This window comes from Ornithorhynchus anatinus, chromosome 14 (genome assembly GCF_004115215.2).
Source record: "Ornithorhynchus anatinus isolate Pmale09 chromosome 14, mOrnAna1.pri.v4, whole genome shotgun sequence".
Taxonomy (NCBI): domain Eukaryota; kingdom Metazoa; phylum Chordata; class Mammalia; order Monotremata; family Ornithorhynchidae; genus Ornithorhynchus; species Ornithorhynchus anatinus.
The window spans coordinates 45,720,995-45,734,730 of NC_041741.1; the positions used below are offsets into that span (position 1 = coordinate 45,720,995).

The window sequence follows — 13,736 nt, forward strand, 5'->3', positions numbered from 1 at the left end:
AGGTCATGGGTTCGACTCCCAGCTCCGCCACCTGTCAGCTGTGGGACTGTGGGCAAGTCACTTAACTTCTCTGTGCCTCAGTTACCTCATCTGTAAAATGGGGATTAACTGTGACCCTCACGTGGGACCACCTGATTACCCTGTATCTACCCCAGCACTTAGAACAGTGCTCTGCACATAGTAAGCGCTTAACAAATACCAACATAATTATTATCCCGGCTCTGCCACTTGTCAGCTGTGGGACTGTGGGCAAGTCCCTTCACGTCTCGGTGCCTCAGTTCCCTCCTCTGTCAAAGGGAGCCTGTGAGCCTCACGTGGGCCCACTCTGTATCTCCCCCAGCTAATAATAATAATGTTGGTGTTTGTTAAGTGCTTACTATGTGCAGAGCACTGTTCTAAGCGCTGGGGTAGATACAGGGTAATCAGGTTGTCCCACGTGAGGCTTACAGTTAATCCCCATTTTACAGATGAGGTAACTGAGGCACAGAGAAGTGAAGTGACTTGCCCACAGTCACACAGCTGACAAGTGGCAGAGCCGGGAGTCGAACTCATGACCTCTGACTCCAAAGCCCAGGCTCTTTCCACTGAGCCACGCTGGGCACATAGTAAGCGTTTAAAGCTTGGGAGTTAGAGGTCATGGCTTCTCATCCCGGTTCTGCCACTTGTCAGCTGTGGGACTGTGGGCAAGTCCCTTCATGTCTCGGTGCCTCAGTTCCCTCCTCTGTCAAAGGGGACATTGCCATTATTTTTATGAGCTGTTCTTCCCCTCGACTCTATTTATTGCCATCGTTCTCGTCTGTCCGTCTCCCCCGATCAGACCGTAAGCCCGTCAAACGGCAGGGACCGTCTCTATCTGTTGCCGACTTGTTCATTCCAAGCGCTTAGTCCAGCGCTCTGCACCTAGTAAGCGCTCAATCCGTGGCTCAGGGGAAAGAGCACGGACTTTGGAGTCAGGGCTCATGAGTTCGAATCCCAGCTCTGCCACTTGTCGGCTGTGTGACTGTGGGCAAGTCACTTGACTTCTCTGTGCCTCAGTTCCCTCATCTGTAACATGGGGATGAAGACTGTGAGCCCCACGTGGGACAACCTGATTCCCCTGTGTCTACCCCAGCGCTTAGAACAGTGCTCGGCACATAGTAAGCGCTTAACAAATACCAACATTATTAAATACTATTGAATGAATGAATGAAGAGATGAAGCCGGTGGGCCCACCCTGTAGCTCCCCCAGCGCTTCGACCAGTGCTGGGCCCACAGCAAGGGCTGGAGAAACGCCCTCCCGGGCAAGGCAAGGGGGTGCGGGGTTCGGGGCGGGGGTTCGAGGGCGGAAATGGCGGGCGGGGCGGCGGGCCGAGCCCCGGAAGGGAAGCGGGCAGCGGCCATGTTGGCGGGGCCTTGGGGAGCGGCGGCGGAGGCCTCCTTCACAGTGACCCCGCGGCCTCCGACCCCCGGCCGGTCCTTGCGTCCCCCCATGGCCGGGTGGAGCCGCCGGGCGGTGCTGAGCCTCTACCGGAGCCTGCTGCGGCGGGCCGGCGGGCTGCGCTACACCGACCGGGACTTCTACCGGGCCTCCGTCCAAAGGCAGTTCCGCCTGCACCAGCGGCTGCGGGAGCCCGAAGCCCAAGCCCGCCTGCTCCGACAGGGACGGGCCTTCCTCCGCTCCGGCCTCGGCGGCCTCCTCTAGGCCTCCCGGCCCCGGGGGACCCCCCCCCCCCCACCAAGAGGGGGCCACCACCCCGAGGACCACGAGGAGGAGGAAGGACCGCCACCCCAGATGCACTAAGGCCGAGGTAGGCCCCTCCCTGCGTGCACTTCCCAAGCGCTTAGGAACCCTCGGAATACGGCGTTGCTTAAGAAATTCCCCTCTAGCAACCCCGGCGCTTAGAACAGTGCTCTGCACGTAGTAAGCGTTTAACAAATCCCGACGGTATTATTATTAATCGGGTTGGTATTTGTTAAGCGCCTACTACGTGCAAGAGCACCGTTCCTAAGCGCTGGGGGAGATCCAGGGTCATCAGGTTGTCCCGTGTGAGGCTCCCTGTTAATCCCCGTTTGACAGATGAGGGAACTGAGGCACAGAGAGGTAAAGTGACTTGCCCACAGTCCCACAAGTGGCAGAACCGGGAGTCGAACCCAGGACTTCTGACTCTGAAGCCCAGGCTCTGTGCCCAGCACTCTTCTGAGCGCTGGGGGGGATGCCAGGTCATCAGGTTGGCCCCCGTGGCACTCACGGTCTTTATCCCCATTTGACAGGGGGACAGAGGCACAGGGGAGTGAAGTGGCTTGCCCAAGTCACACGGCAGACGAGGGGCGGAGCCGGGATCAGAACCCATGACCTCTGACTCCCAAGCCCGGGCTATTGCCACTGAGCCCCACTTCTTAGTACAGTGCTCTGCCTACAGTAAGTGCTCAATAATAATAATGATGGCATTTGTTAAGCATTTACTATGTGCCAAGCACTGTTTTAAGCGCTGGAGGGGATACAAGGTCATCAGGTTGGCCCCCATGGCGTGCATGGACTTCATCCCCATTTGACAGATAAGGGAACGGAGGCCCAGGGAAGTGAAGTGGCTTGCCCAAGTCACACGGCTGACAAGGATTGGAGCTGGGATTAGAACCCATGACCTCTGACTCCCAAGCCCGGGCTATTGCCACTGAGCCACACTTCTTAGTACAGTGCTCTGCCCACAGAAAGTGCTCAATAATAATAATGATGGCATTACTATGTGCCAAGCACTGTTTGAAGCGCAAGGGGCGATGCAAGGTAATCAGGCTGTCCCTCATGGAGCTCTCGGTCTTAATCCCCATTTTACAGGTGAAGTAACTGAGGCACAGAGAAGTGAAGTGATGCCCCAAGTCACTCAGCTGACAAGGGGCGGAGCTGGGATGAGAAACCACGACCTCTGACTCCCAAACCCGGGCTCTTGCCACTGAGCCACGCTGCTTCTTAGTACAGTGCTCTGTCCACAGTAAGCGCTCAATAATAATAATAATGATGGCATTTACTAAGCACTATGTGCCAAGCACTGTTTTAAGCACTGGGGACAATTCAAGGTGATCAGGCTATCCCATGTGGGGCTCACTGGGCAGGGATTGCCTCCCTCTGTTGCCGAATTGTCCATTCCAAGCGTGTAGTGCGGTGCTCTGCACATAGTAAGTGCTCAATAAATACTATTGAATGAATAAATTCCCATTTTACAGATAAGGGAACTGAGGCACAGGGAATGAAGCGGCTTGCCCAAAGTCACATAGCTGACCAGGGGAGGAGCCGGGATTAGAGAGCCCGGGTTGGGGAGTCAGAGGTCATTGAGTTCTCATCCCGCCTCCACCCCTTGTCAGTTGTGTGATTTTGGGCGAGTCACTTCACTGGGCCTCAGTCATCTCATCTGGAAAATGGGGATTGAGACTGGGAGCCCTCTTGGGACAACCTGATGACCTTGTATCTACCCCAGCGCTGAGAACAGTACTTGGCACAAAGCGCTCAACAGATACCACCGTCATCATTCTAAGATCATGGTCATGGACTCTAGACCCGGCTCCACCACTTGTCTGCTGTGTGATCTCGGGCAGGTCACTTCACTTCTCTGTGCCTCAGTTCCTTCATCTGTAAAATGGGGATTGAGACTGTGAGCTCTTTGTGGGAGAGGGACTGTGTCCACCCTAACTAACGTGGATCTACTCCAGCACTTAGAGCAGTGCTTGGCACAGAATGAGCGCTAAAGAAATACCTTTATTATTATTTTTTTCTAATCCTGGCTCCACCACTTGTCTGCTGTGGGACCTTTGGCAGCGTGGCCTAATGGATAGAGCACAGGTCTGGGAGTCAGAAGGACCTGGGTCCTAATCCTGGCTCCAACACTTATCGGCTGTGTGACCGTGGGCAAGTCACTTCTCTGTGCCTCAGTTTCCTCCTCTGTAAAATGGGGATGTTTGTCTTCCTACTTAATCTGTGAGTCCCATGTTGGGACTATGTTTGACTCAATTAACCTCTGTCTACCTCAGCACTTAGAACGGTGCTTGACCCATAGTCAGTGCCTACCAGTTATTGTTTGATTCTCTAGACAGCCTGCCACTCCTCCCCCCAATCTGACCTGATGATCTAGTATCTACCCCAGTGCTTAGGGCAGTGCGTGGCACAGAAGAAGCACTTAACAGATGCTGCAGTTATTAATTTGGTTCTCGGTGAACTTGAGAACAATTAAGCCACTCTTTAGCCTTCTCCAATTGAGGCTAAATAACCCTGATTTCTCTTACCTTTGTTCGTAAGGACTTGTTTTCCACCGCCTTGATCGTTTAATAATAATAATTGTGGTATTTGTGTAGCGCTTACTCTGTACTAATCGCTGTCCTAAGCACTGAGGCAGAGACAAGCTAATCAGGCTGGATCCCGTCCCTGTCCCACAGGGGCAGCGCCCAGTCAAAGTAGGAGGGTATTGAATCCCCATTATTTGATGAGGAAACAAAAGCACCGAGAAGTTAATTGGCTTGCCCAAGGGCATAAAAAGGGCAGGCAAGTGGCAGGGCCAGGATTAAAATCCGGGTCCTCTGATTCCCAGGCCTGTACTCGTTCCCCTAGGCCCCTCTGCCTCTCTCTTCCCTACCCTTTCCAGTTTTTCCACTTGCTCCTTTTAAGTGAAATTGGTTTAACATAGGCAAATCAGGTCCCGGCTATTGCCCGTTTCCCACCCCCCAGTAACGCTTCCTTATTTCCGTGTTAGGTTTTTTTTTCCCCCTAGGAGTGTGGAGCTGCCACCTCAGATTCAGCCTGTGACCCCTGTTCACTGCTCAGGCCCTTTTCTTCCTCCCTTTGGGCCCGGCCCTGAGTTGAGGTAGGGCTTCTCTGCCTCCAGATTTCCCTCTTCCCCTCTTTTATCAAGGCATTTTCTTCCTTTCTCTAGAGTTTTGTAGTCCTTACAAATTGAGTGAGGGTGCTTTCCATTCCTCCATCCGGTGACCAGTCAACGGTGCCTGGACCCCGGCTGTCCCGTGGCTGGGCCACCCCTCAGGACGTTCTCAGGAGCCATCGGTGCCACCGACCCCCTGGGGGCGGCCGGGCCGGCACCGCCGTGGACCGTTTTCATCCCCAAGGCCCGGCTTGGTTTCCACCCTCCCCAGGCCCACTCTTTCCCCACCAATCTTGGGTCTTCCCTACTGGCAGAGAGAGTCAGCCATGAGCCCTGAGACCTGACACAGTGCCACCGGCTTCTGGGCTAATCAGTCACTCCTTGGTATTTATTGAGTGCTTACTGTGTGCAGAGCACTGTGCTCAGTGCTTAAAAGAGGCCGGTACAACAGAGTCGGTAGACACAGTCTACCCTCTGTTGCAGACACGGCGAGGGAAGGTGACCCCAGGGCTGGTTCTGGTCCCTACTTTTGGTGCTCCTGGACAAGGGCTGCCCCGCGACCTTCCAGGGGACGGGGAGAGAGGGGAAGTAGGAGCAGAGGTAGGGGGAGGACTGCCTCTGCCCTGCTTCTGGGCTCCTTCCATCCCTGGGCCCGGGCCAATCGGCCCAGCCACGTGGTCCTCTCCGGGCCAAGGCTCAGACTAGCATGGTGCCCTTGGTCAGGGGAACAGCAAGGCGGGTGGAATCTAGGGCTTCCTTCAGTCTGGATGGGTGACATGTCCTATTCTGCCTTTCAGAAAAGAGAAATTGAATTGGCTGAGCCCAGTTTGCCCTTCAGGAAGCCCTTGAAGGTTTCCCCGGCTGGGTGCAAGCTCATGGTTGGATTTGTTCGGGTGTCTCCCCCACCTCCCAAGGGAAGCCGCCTGGGCTGGAACGAGCAGGATCTCCCGTTGGTCCTCAGGGGCTTCTGGCCCCCTGGGTTCAATTGATCAATCGTATTTATTGAGTGCTTACTCTGTGCAGAGCACTTGGGAGAGGACAGTACCACAGAATTAGCAGACACGTTCCCTTCCCTTAACGAGCTTACAGTCTAGAGGGAGCTTGGGGTCTCACAGAACAGGTCTGCCACGCACGGCCCAGCTGAGGCGCGGGGCCCCAGGCCATGCAGAGGGCACTCCGGATAGGTGGTCATCGTTCTGGCCTGGTTTTGCAGTCTGTTCTGGCCAGCTGTTCGTATTTAGTCTTCTTTTGAAAAGATATTAAAAGGTTCCACCTTTCCACTATGTTAATAATGGTAGTATTTTTTGAGCGCTTGTTATGTGTCAAGCATTGCGCTCACAGACATTGGGGTCAGAAAGGAGATAATGGGGGGGGGCAGTCTTCTTCCCTTATGGGGCTCTCAATCTAAGAGCTAGGATTTCCCATTTGATGGATGAGGAAACTCAGGCCCAGAGAGGTTGAGGGACTTGCCTAAGGTCACGCAGAGGCCAGGGACAGAACTGGGATTAGAACCTGGCTCTCCTGACTCCCAGACCCAGGCCCTTTCTGATACGCTGCCTCATCCTGGTGTCCTCTCTTACCCAGTGGGACTGAAGAGTGTTTTTCACCTTATGTTAACAGAATTTCCTTTCAGACTTTAAAAGCCTTTCAGACAATCAACCAACCAACCGGTGGTATTTATTGAGCATCCACTCTGTGCAGATCTCTGTTCTAAGTACTTAGGAGAGAGGACAGTAATGTTAGTAGACACAGACGAGGCTTTCTAATCATTTTCTTCCTACCGCGGGAGATTTTTTTGCCTTTTTGTTCCCCTCAGTTACCTGCCGCTCCACATTTTGCAGCTGGGGAAACCGACACACCGGAGGTCAGTGCGGAGCGATTGATTCTCCAGTCCAGGAATCCCACTTCTAGGTCAGGGTTGCCCTACTCCTTCTCTTCCTCCTCCTCGCAATCCGATCCAGGTCTCTGGGCTGCGGCCCAGGCTTCTGGTATAAGGCAGAGAGCCGATAAGCAGGCCTCCCGGAAAAAGTGGAATCTGCTTTTCTGGTGGAGGGCAGAGAGTCAATAAGCAGGCCTCCCGGAAAAAGTGGAATCCGCATTCCTTAGTAGATCTTGGCAGTTTCCTCCAAGTTACCAGGTGCCCAGATTCTCATCCAGTCAGGAGCTGTCAGCCGGGATGGGGAGTGTCGCCTTTTCACAGCCGACCCTCCTTTCTCGTTAGGTCTTAGGCCTGGGCTGGTGTTAGATTGGAAATCCTGTGGTTTATAAGCACCTCATGGGCAAAGACTGGGTGTTTTGCTTCTGTCATGCTTTCCCAGGCGCTTAGAAAATCATCCTCCTCCTCATCAGTGATACTTATTGAGCACCTAATGGGTGCAGAGCACTGTTCTAAGTGCTTGAGAGAGTTCAGGGTCCTTAGTAAACATGATCCCCACCCTCAAATTTCCATCCTAGAAGAGGAGACAGACACCAAAATAATTTCCAGAGAGGAGGAAGAAGGAAAAGGGGATATGGACATGAGTTTGTTGGTGCTTGCTTAAATAATAGGGTATGCAAGGTATGTGCCTAAGGTATGCCTGTGTGTAGGTGGCCCAGGGGTTCCGGAGCGGCAACTGAGGACAGGTATAGCCTGGGGGATGGACAAGAAATTAATTGGAGAAGGCCTCCTGGAGGAGGTAAGCTTTCAGAAGGGTTTTGAAGATGGGGAGAGCCCTGGTCTGCCCCTTTGACATTGGGGAGAGAGTTCCGGACAGCGGGAGGGTGTGAAGCAGAGGTTGGCCACGGGAGAGACAAGAACAAGCTGCTCTGGGTTGATTAACTTGAGAGGAATGCTCTCCTGATAGAAGGTGCTCAATAAATACCACCGTGTGAGTGTGTACGTGTGTGCACGCACGCGGGGGTGGGGGGTTGGAGTGGTATAATTAAGGAGCAGCAGACTGAGGTCTCCGGCTCGGTATTGGCTGAAATCTAGGTGCCCGATCTCTATTTTTGGTCTGAGTCAGAGTCACCCATCGCGGGGAGGTCTTTCCTGACCTAAGCAAGATCTAAAAACAGATACAAAGCCTGACTGCGATTCAGCCCCATCCCCAGCATCCCTCCTTCCCCAAATTGCCTCTTCCTCCAGGATCCTCCTGGAGCCAAGGGGAAAATTCTCCTTTTTGCTGCCGCTGACGTCTGAATTCTTAGGTCTTGGGCTGTCCTGGGCCCTAAGACCTCAGGTCTGGCACACTTGGGACCAAAGGCCGCCCTGGCTGGTCAGAAGTCTCCAAAGACGAGTTCTGCCGGGGAGGGAGAGGAAGGGAGACGGATTCTTCCTGGCGCCCAGCTCCCAGCCACTTGCCCGAGCTCCCCGTTTTTAGACTAAGCCTGCGGTGGGGACCCTTTTTGAAAAAGAGCAGCAAGGGGAGTTTCCCGGGTTACCTTTCCGCTGGAAGCCGGAGCCCAGTAGGGCCGAAGCGGCCCGGGGCCATGCTCGATGCCCCTGGGGGTGGCTGGAGGGAGATGTTCGTTCGTCCTGAGGGCCACAGGCCCAAGACAGCTGACCAGGCAGCTTGGGATTCTTTATTTTGGTTCTTGTCTTTGTAAATATCATCCTCTCCACCTCCCCCATCAGCGTCTAAGTTCTTTGAGGACAGGGCCCTTCTTTGTTTTGTATTTTCCCAAGGACTTAGTACAATGCCTGGCTCCCAGTAGGTGGTTGGTAAATAGAATTTCTGCTGCTGCTCTCATTCATTTATTCAATCGTATTTATTGAGCGCCTACTGTGTGAAGAGCACTGTACTAAGCGCTTGGAAAGTACAGTTCGGCAATAGATAGTGGGCAGGGTTTGTCTCCGTCTGTTGCCGAATTGTACATTCCAAGCACTTAATACAGTGCTCTGCACAGCGTAAGCACTCAATAAATACTACTGAATGAATGAATCCCTACCCAACAACGGGCTCACAGTCAAGAAGGGGGAGACAGACAACAAAACAAAACAAGGAGTCAGGCATCAGTAGCGTCAAAATAGATAAATAGAATCATAGTTATATACGCATCATTAATTAAATAAATAGAATAATAAATATGTACAAATATTCACCAGTGCTGTGGGGCGTGGATTGGGGTAGGGCAGAGGGAGGGAGTAGGGGTGATGGGGAGGGGAGGAAGAGCAGAGGAAAAGGAATAAGGCTCAGGCTGGGAAGGCCTCCTGGAGGAGGTGAGCCCTCAGTTGGGCTTTGAAGGGGGGGAAGAGAGCTAGTTTGGCGAATGTGAGGAGGGAGGGCATTCCGGGCCAGAGGTAGGAGGTGGGCCAGGGGTCGACGGCGGGACAGGCGAGAAAGAGGGACCGTGAGGAGGTGAGTGGCAGAGGAGCGGAGTGTAGGGGGTGGGCTGGAGAAGGAGAGAAGGGAGGTGAGGTAGGAAGGGTCCAGGTGATGGAGAGCTATGAAGCCAATAGTGAGGAGTTTTTGCCTCATGCGAAGGTTGATAGTCAACCACTGGAGATTTTTGAGGAGGAGGGGTGGGGTGCCCAGTTTTTCTGTAGAAGGATAATCCGGGCAGCAGCGTGAAATATAGACCGACGCGGCTACTCCTGGGTGCCGGCCAGGGTTCCCGACCCACGGTCACATGGAAAAGTCTGCCGAGGCTCAGGGAAGGGACGCCATCCCTAAAGTCCTCTAGAGTTGGAAAAGTGGCGGATCCTTAGCCGGAAGGGAGATTGTGAGTCTCCGCGATCTGAATAAAGCAGCGAAATGGGCCGAGGCAGCAACAGAACCCGAAACTCTGGCCTCCGTCTAGGTCAGATTAAGTTCTGGCTCACGGGGGGATCTCTTCCGCTGCAGAGGAGCAGTAGATTGCATCCAGTTAAAAAACTACACTCGCCGAACCCAAGGACGGTTGAAGGCTGAGGAGAGAGGGTGGGCTGGCCGGGCGCCTTGGAAACGCTTGTTTGTGGTGGGGTCCTGGACTCGAGTGGGACTGGCATGGTTTGTTTTGCTCAGGAACCGGGGCAGGACCTTTACCCTGCTGCCCATCTCCCTGGAGTCCAGGTCCGCTTCTCTTGCGGGGCTCCAGGATCCCCTTTCCCCAGTGAAAGGATAGCAATCAACGGTATTCATCGAGCGCTTATTATATGCAGAGCATTGTACTAAGCGCTTGGGAGAGTCCAACACACCAATCCCATCAGTAAATACTCCCCGGCATCTGGGAGTTTCCAGGAATGGTTTCCTAGTGTCCTGGGTTCTCTGTCTAGACTGTGAACTCATTATGGGCAGGGGATGGGTCTGCTCATTCTGTTGTACCCTCCCAAGTGCTTAGTACAGTGCTCTGCACATAGGTAGCATTCAGCAATTACCACTGATCAATTCCCTCTCGGTTGACGGTCCCCGCCAGGGAACGGGCCGGGTGATCTCGGGTTCGGTTTCTTTAGAGGGACGAGCCTCCGAAGCTTCACGCGGGCCACTTGGCTGTTGTCCCTGGGCTGGCTCCGGCACGGTTCTCAAACCCGGAGGCAGAGGGCTGCGGCTGGGGAGGGATCGTTTTGGGTGGGCGGGGAAGCCTGGGAGAGAAGAAAGGTTTTCAGCGAGATGAATGAATTGGAATCTTAAAACGGAAGAACGGAGAGGTCTGTGGCCTCTCAGTTCCAGCCCGGGGTGAGCCGGGCTCGGGTCTTCCCTCAGAACACCGGGGCTTCGGTGGGTGGTCGGGCTGCGAGGCCGGTGGAGCCGGTCCACGGACGGCGCTTTGGCGATCTTGCCGTCTTCAGGGGAGCCATGGCGGGCGCAGGCGAGCGCAAAGGCAAGAAAGATGACAACGGCATCGGCACCGCCATCGATTTTGTCCTGTCCAACGCCCGGCTGGTGCTCGGGGTGGGTGGCGCTGCCATGCTGGGCATCGCCACCTTGGCGGTCAAGAGGGTAAGCGGGAGCACCGCGGCTGGGGGCGGCAGGGCCGGGCAGCCTGGGGCGGGCGGGGGCGGGGCAGGCCGTGACTTCCCCGTCACCCGGGGGCCGGGCCGGGGGCCGTTGCAGATGTACGATCGGGCAATCAGCGCCCCCAGCAGCCCCACCCGCCTCAGCCACGCAGGAAAGAGGAGCTGGGAGGAGCCCAGCTGGATGGGCTCGTCGCGACTGCTCAACCAGGATATGAAGACCAGCGTGAGCCGGTCCCTGCAGACCCTTCCCACTGACCCCTCGGCTTTTGACTCGGGTAAGGAGCGTGGTCCCACCCCGGCTCTACCCCCGGGCCTCCCCGGAGCTGAGGGGCATCTTGCCCCTTGGCCAGCCGGCCAGCGGGGCTCACCTGCCCGGTGACCCTGGGAATCTCAAACGGAGTGGGGTAAAGGGCAGGCGCACCCAGAAACAGAACAGCCTATTGGAAAGAACCCAGAGCTGGGGAGTCAGAGGACCTGGCTCTGATTCCGGCTTTGCCACTTGCCTGCCGTGCGACTTTGGGCAAGTCACTTCGCTTCTCTGGGCTTCAGTTTCCTCATCTGTAAAATGGGGATTCAGTCCCTGTTCTCCCTCCCCTCTAGACCGCGAGCCCCATGCTGTCTACCCCAGCACTCAGTACCCGGTGCCTAGTGAGGGCATAACAGATACCGTCGTCATCATCGTGCACTCACGGGCGTTTTCCTCTCCCCTCCCCGGACAGATGGGTTCTGCCCCCCGAGGCCAAAGCCGTCGGCCAAGAGGAGCCAGGTGGACCTGAAGAAGGCCCGACTGCGCCTGTCCCTGCAAGAGAAGCTGTTGAACTACTACCGCAAGCGAGTGGCCATCCCCGCCGGCGAGCAGACCCGGGCCAAGCAGGCGGCCGTGGACATCTGTGCGGAGCTGCGGAGCTTCTTGCGGGCCAAGCTGCCGGACATGCCGCTCAGGGACATGTACCTCAGCGGCAGCCTCTACGACGACCTGCAGGTCAGGGCCCTCGCCCGCTTCCCCGCCCGCTTCTCTGACCGCTCTGCTCTCCCGGCCTGCCGATGATTTTTGCCCCCCTTTCTTTCTGTCGACCTTTTCCTTCTGAGCCTTTTCCTCAAGGCCTTGCTCCTCCTCCTCCCCTTCCTCCTCATCTGACTCTCATAATAGTAATAATAATAATAATGGTATTTGTTAAGCGCTTACTATGTGCCAGGCACTGTACTAAGCGCCGGAGGGGAATACAAGCAAATTGGGTTGGACACAGTCCCTGACCCATGTGGGGCTCACGGTCTCAATCCCCATTTTACAGATGAGGTAACTGAGGCACAGAGAAGTGAAGTGACTTGCCCTAGGTCACCCCTCCCCATCCTCCCTTCTCCCTGTCTTCCCTTCCTCAGCCCCCTCGCAATCTCGCTAGGCCCACCCTTTGCTTGGCAGAGCAGAGGGGTAGCCGGGTCAGGTTGGGCATCGTGGACGGGCGTGGGCTCTCGATCAGTGAGCGGTATTTGCCGAGCCCTCACCGTGTACGGAGCGCCGGGCTACCGAGAGCTTGGGGGAGGACGATACAGTAGGGGGGAGATGTGAAAATGATTTCAGCGAGGGGAAGCAGCAGTGGTCAGTGACGCGGGGGTGGGAGGAGGTGGGTGAGCGGGAAAACCTGTCCTTCTGGCTTTTTTGCGGGGCCGGGGGTTAGGGAGAGGACGAGAGAGAACGCGGGACTCTCTCCTCCTCTAGACCGTAAGCTCGTCGCGGGTGGGGAATGTCTGTTGATCGTCGTACCGTCCCCTCTCAGGCGCTCAGTACGGTGCTCCGCGCCCAGTAAGAGCTCAGTAAACGGGACGGACTGACTGACCGAGTGACTTGTGCTCCCGCCCCGGCGGGCCAGGTGGTGACGGCGGACCACATCCAACTGATGGTGCCCCTGGTGCTGGAGCAGAACCTGTGGTCCTGCATCCCCGGCGAGGACACCATCATGAACGTGCCCGGCTTCTTCCTGGTGCGCCGAGAGAACCCGGAGTACTTCCCGCGCGGGAGCAGCTACTGGGACCGCTGCGCCGTCGGGGGCTACCTGTCCCCCAAGATGGTGGCGGACACCTTCGAGAAGGTGGTGGCGGGCTCCATCAACTGGCCGGCCATCGGGTCCCTGCTGGACTACGTGATCCGGCCCGCCCCGCCCCCGGCCGCCCTGACGCTGGAGGTGCAGTACGAGCCCGCCCGGCGCCTGCTCATCGACTTCCTGCCGTCCGTGACCCTGGGCGACGTGGTCCTGGTGGCCCGCCCTCACCGGCTGGCCCGGCACGACACCCTGTGGCGGCTGAGCCTGCGGCCGGCCGAGACGGCCCGCCTCCGGGCCCTGGACCAGGGCGACGCCGGCTGCCGCTCCCTGTGCCTCAAGATCCTCAAGGCCATCTGCAAGTCCACGCCGGCCCTGGGCCGCCTCACCGCCAGCCAGCTGACCAACGTCATCCTGCACCTGGCCCGGGACGAGCCCGACTGGACGCAGGAAGCCCTGGCCGACCGCTTCCTGCAGGCCCTGAGGGCGCTCATCGGCTACCTGGAGGCGGGGGTGCTGCCCAGCGCCCTGAACCCCAAGGTGAACCTGTTTTCGGAGCTCACCCCCGAAGAGATAGACGAGCTGGGGTACACCCTGTACTGCTCGCTCTCGGAGCCGGAGGCGCTGCTGCAGACGTAGCGGGCCCGAGGCGCCGGCGGGCGGGCGGGCGGGCGGCCGCGGGATGGGCCCGCGCCCCGTGTTCTGCGGCGGGCTCGGGTCGCTCCCTGGTTACCTCGGGGCCTCGGCCGCCCCCTGTCCCCGAGGCCGACGCCGTCTCCCTCCCCTCCGCCCCCTCCCCCGCCTTTCGCCAAAACACTGTGCACCGCTCCGCCCACGGCTCTGTCCCCAGGCTGGGCTCCGGCGATGCAGCGAAGCGGTGCGTCTCCGGGCGGAAGCGAGCCGCCCCAGACCCAGTGGCCATCGACGCTCGGGCCCGTCTGCCCA

The 13,736-nt window shown here is 56.9% G+C and overlaps 1 protein-coding gene across 12 annotated transcripts; it reads left to right on the forward strand.

The window, feature by feature from the left end:
- Window positions 1–1,380: 1,380 nt before the first annotated feature.
- MIEF1 (mitochondrial elongation factor 1) lies at window positions 1,381–13,459 on the forward strand. 12 transcript variants are annotated; one of them, XM_029078932.2, is made up of 7 exons: window positions 1,381–1,787; window positions 6,658–6,705; window positions 7,428–7,516; window positions 10,588–10,738; window positions 10,853–11,030; window positions 11,475–11,737; window positions 12,624–13,459. In XM_029078932.2, the coding sequence occupies exons 4-7, from the start codon at window positions 10,595–10,597 to the stop codon at window positions 13,428–13,430; spliced, it is 1,392 nt and encodes a 463-aa protein (XP_028934765.1). In that variant the 5' UTR covers window positions 1,381–1,787; window positions 6,658–6,705; window positions 7,428–7,516; window positions 10,588–10,594; the 3' UTR covers window positions 13,431–13,459. The 12 variants fall into 12 exon arrangements, with proteins under 12 accessions (XP_028934765.1, XP_039769985.1, XP_028934758.1 ...); XM_039914051.1 differs by lacking the exons at window positions 6,658–6,705; window positions 7,428–7,516 and adding an exon at window positions 4,716–4,826; XM_029078925.2 differs by lacking the exon at window positions 7,428–7,516 and having other exon boundaries at window positions 6,631–6,752.
- The last annotated feature ends 277 nt before the right edge of the window (window positions 13,460–13,736 follow it).

Excerpts from the sequence above, each read along its gene's own strand:
- MIEF1 (XM_039914051.1), top strand. The coding sequence starts at position 10,595 with ATGGCGGGCGCAGGCGAGCGCAAAGGCAAGAAAGATGACAACGGCATC. Across the intron at positions 10,739-10,852 it reads CCACCTTGGCGGTCAAGAGG|ATGTACGATCGGGCAATCAG; the intron begins GTAAGCGGGAGC and ends GGGCCGTTGCAG. Across the intron at positions 11,738-12,623 it reads GCCTCTACGACGACCTGCAG|GTGGTGACGGCGGACCACAT; the intron begins GTCAGGGCCCTC and ends CCGGCGGGCCAG.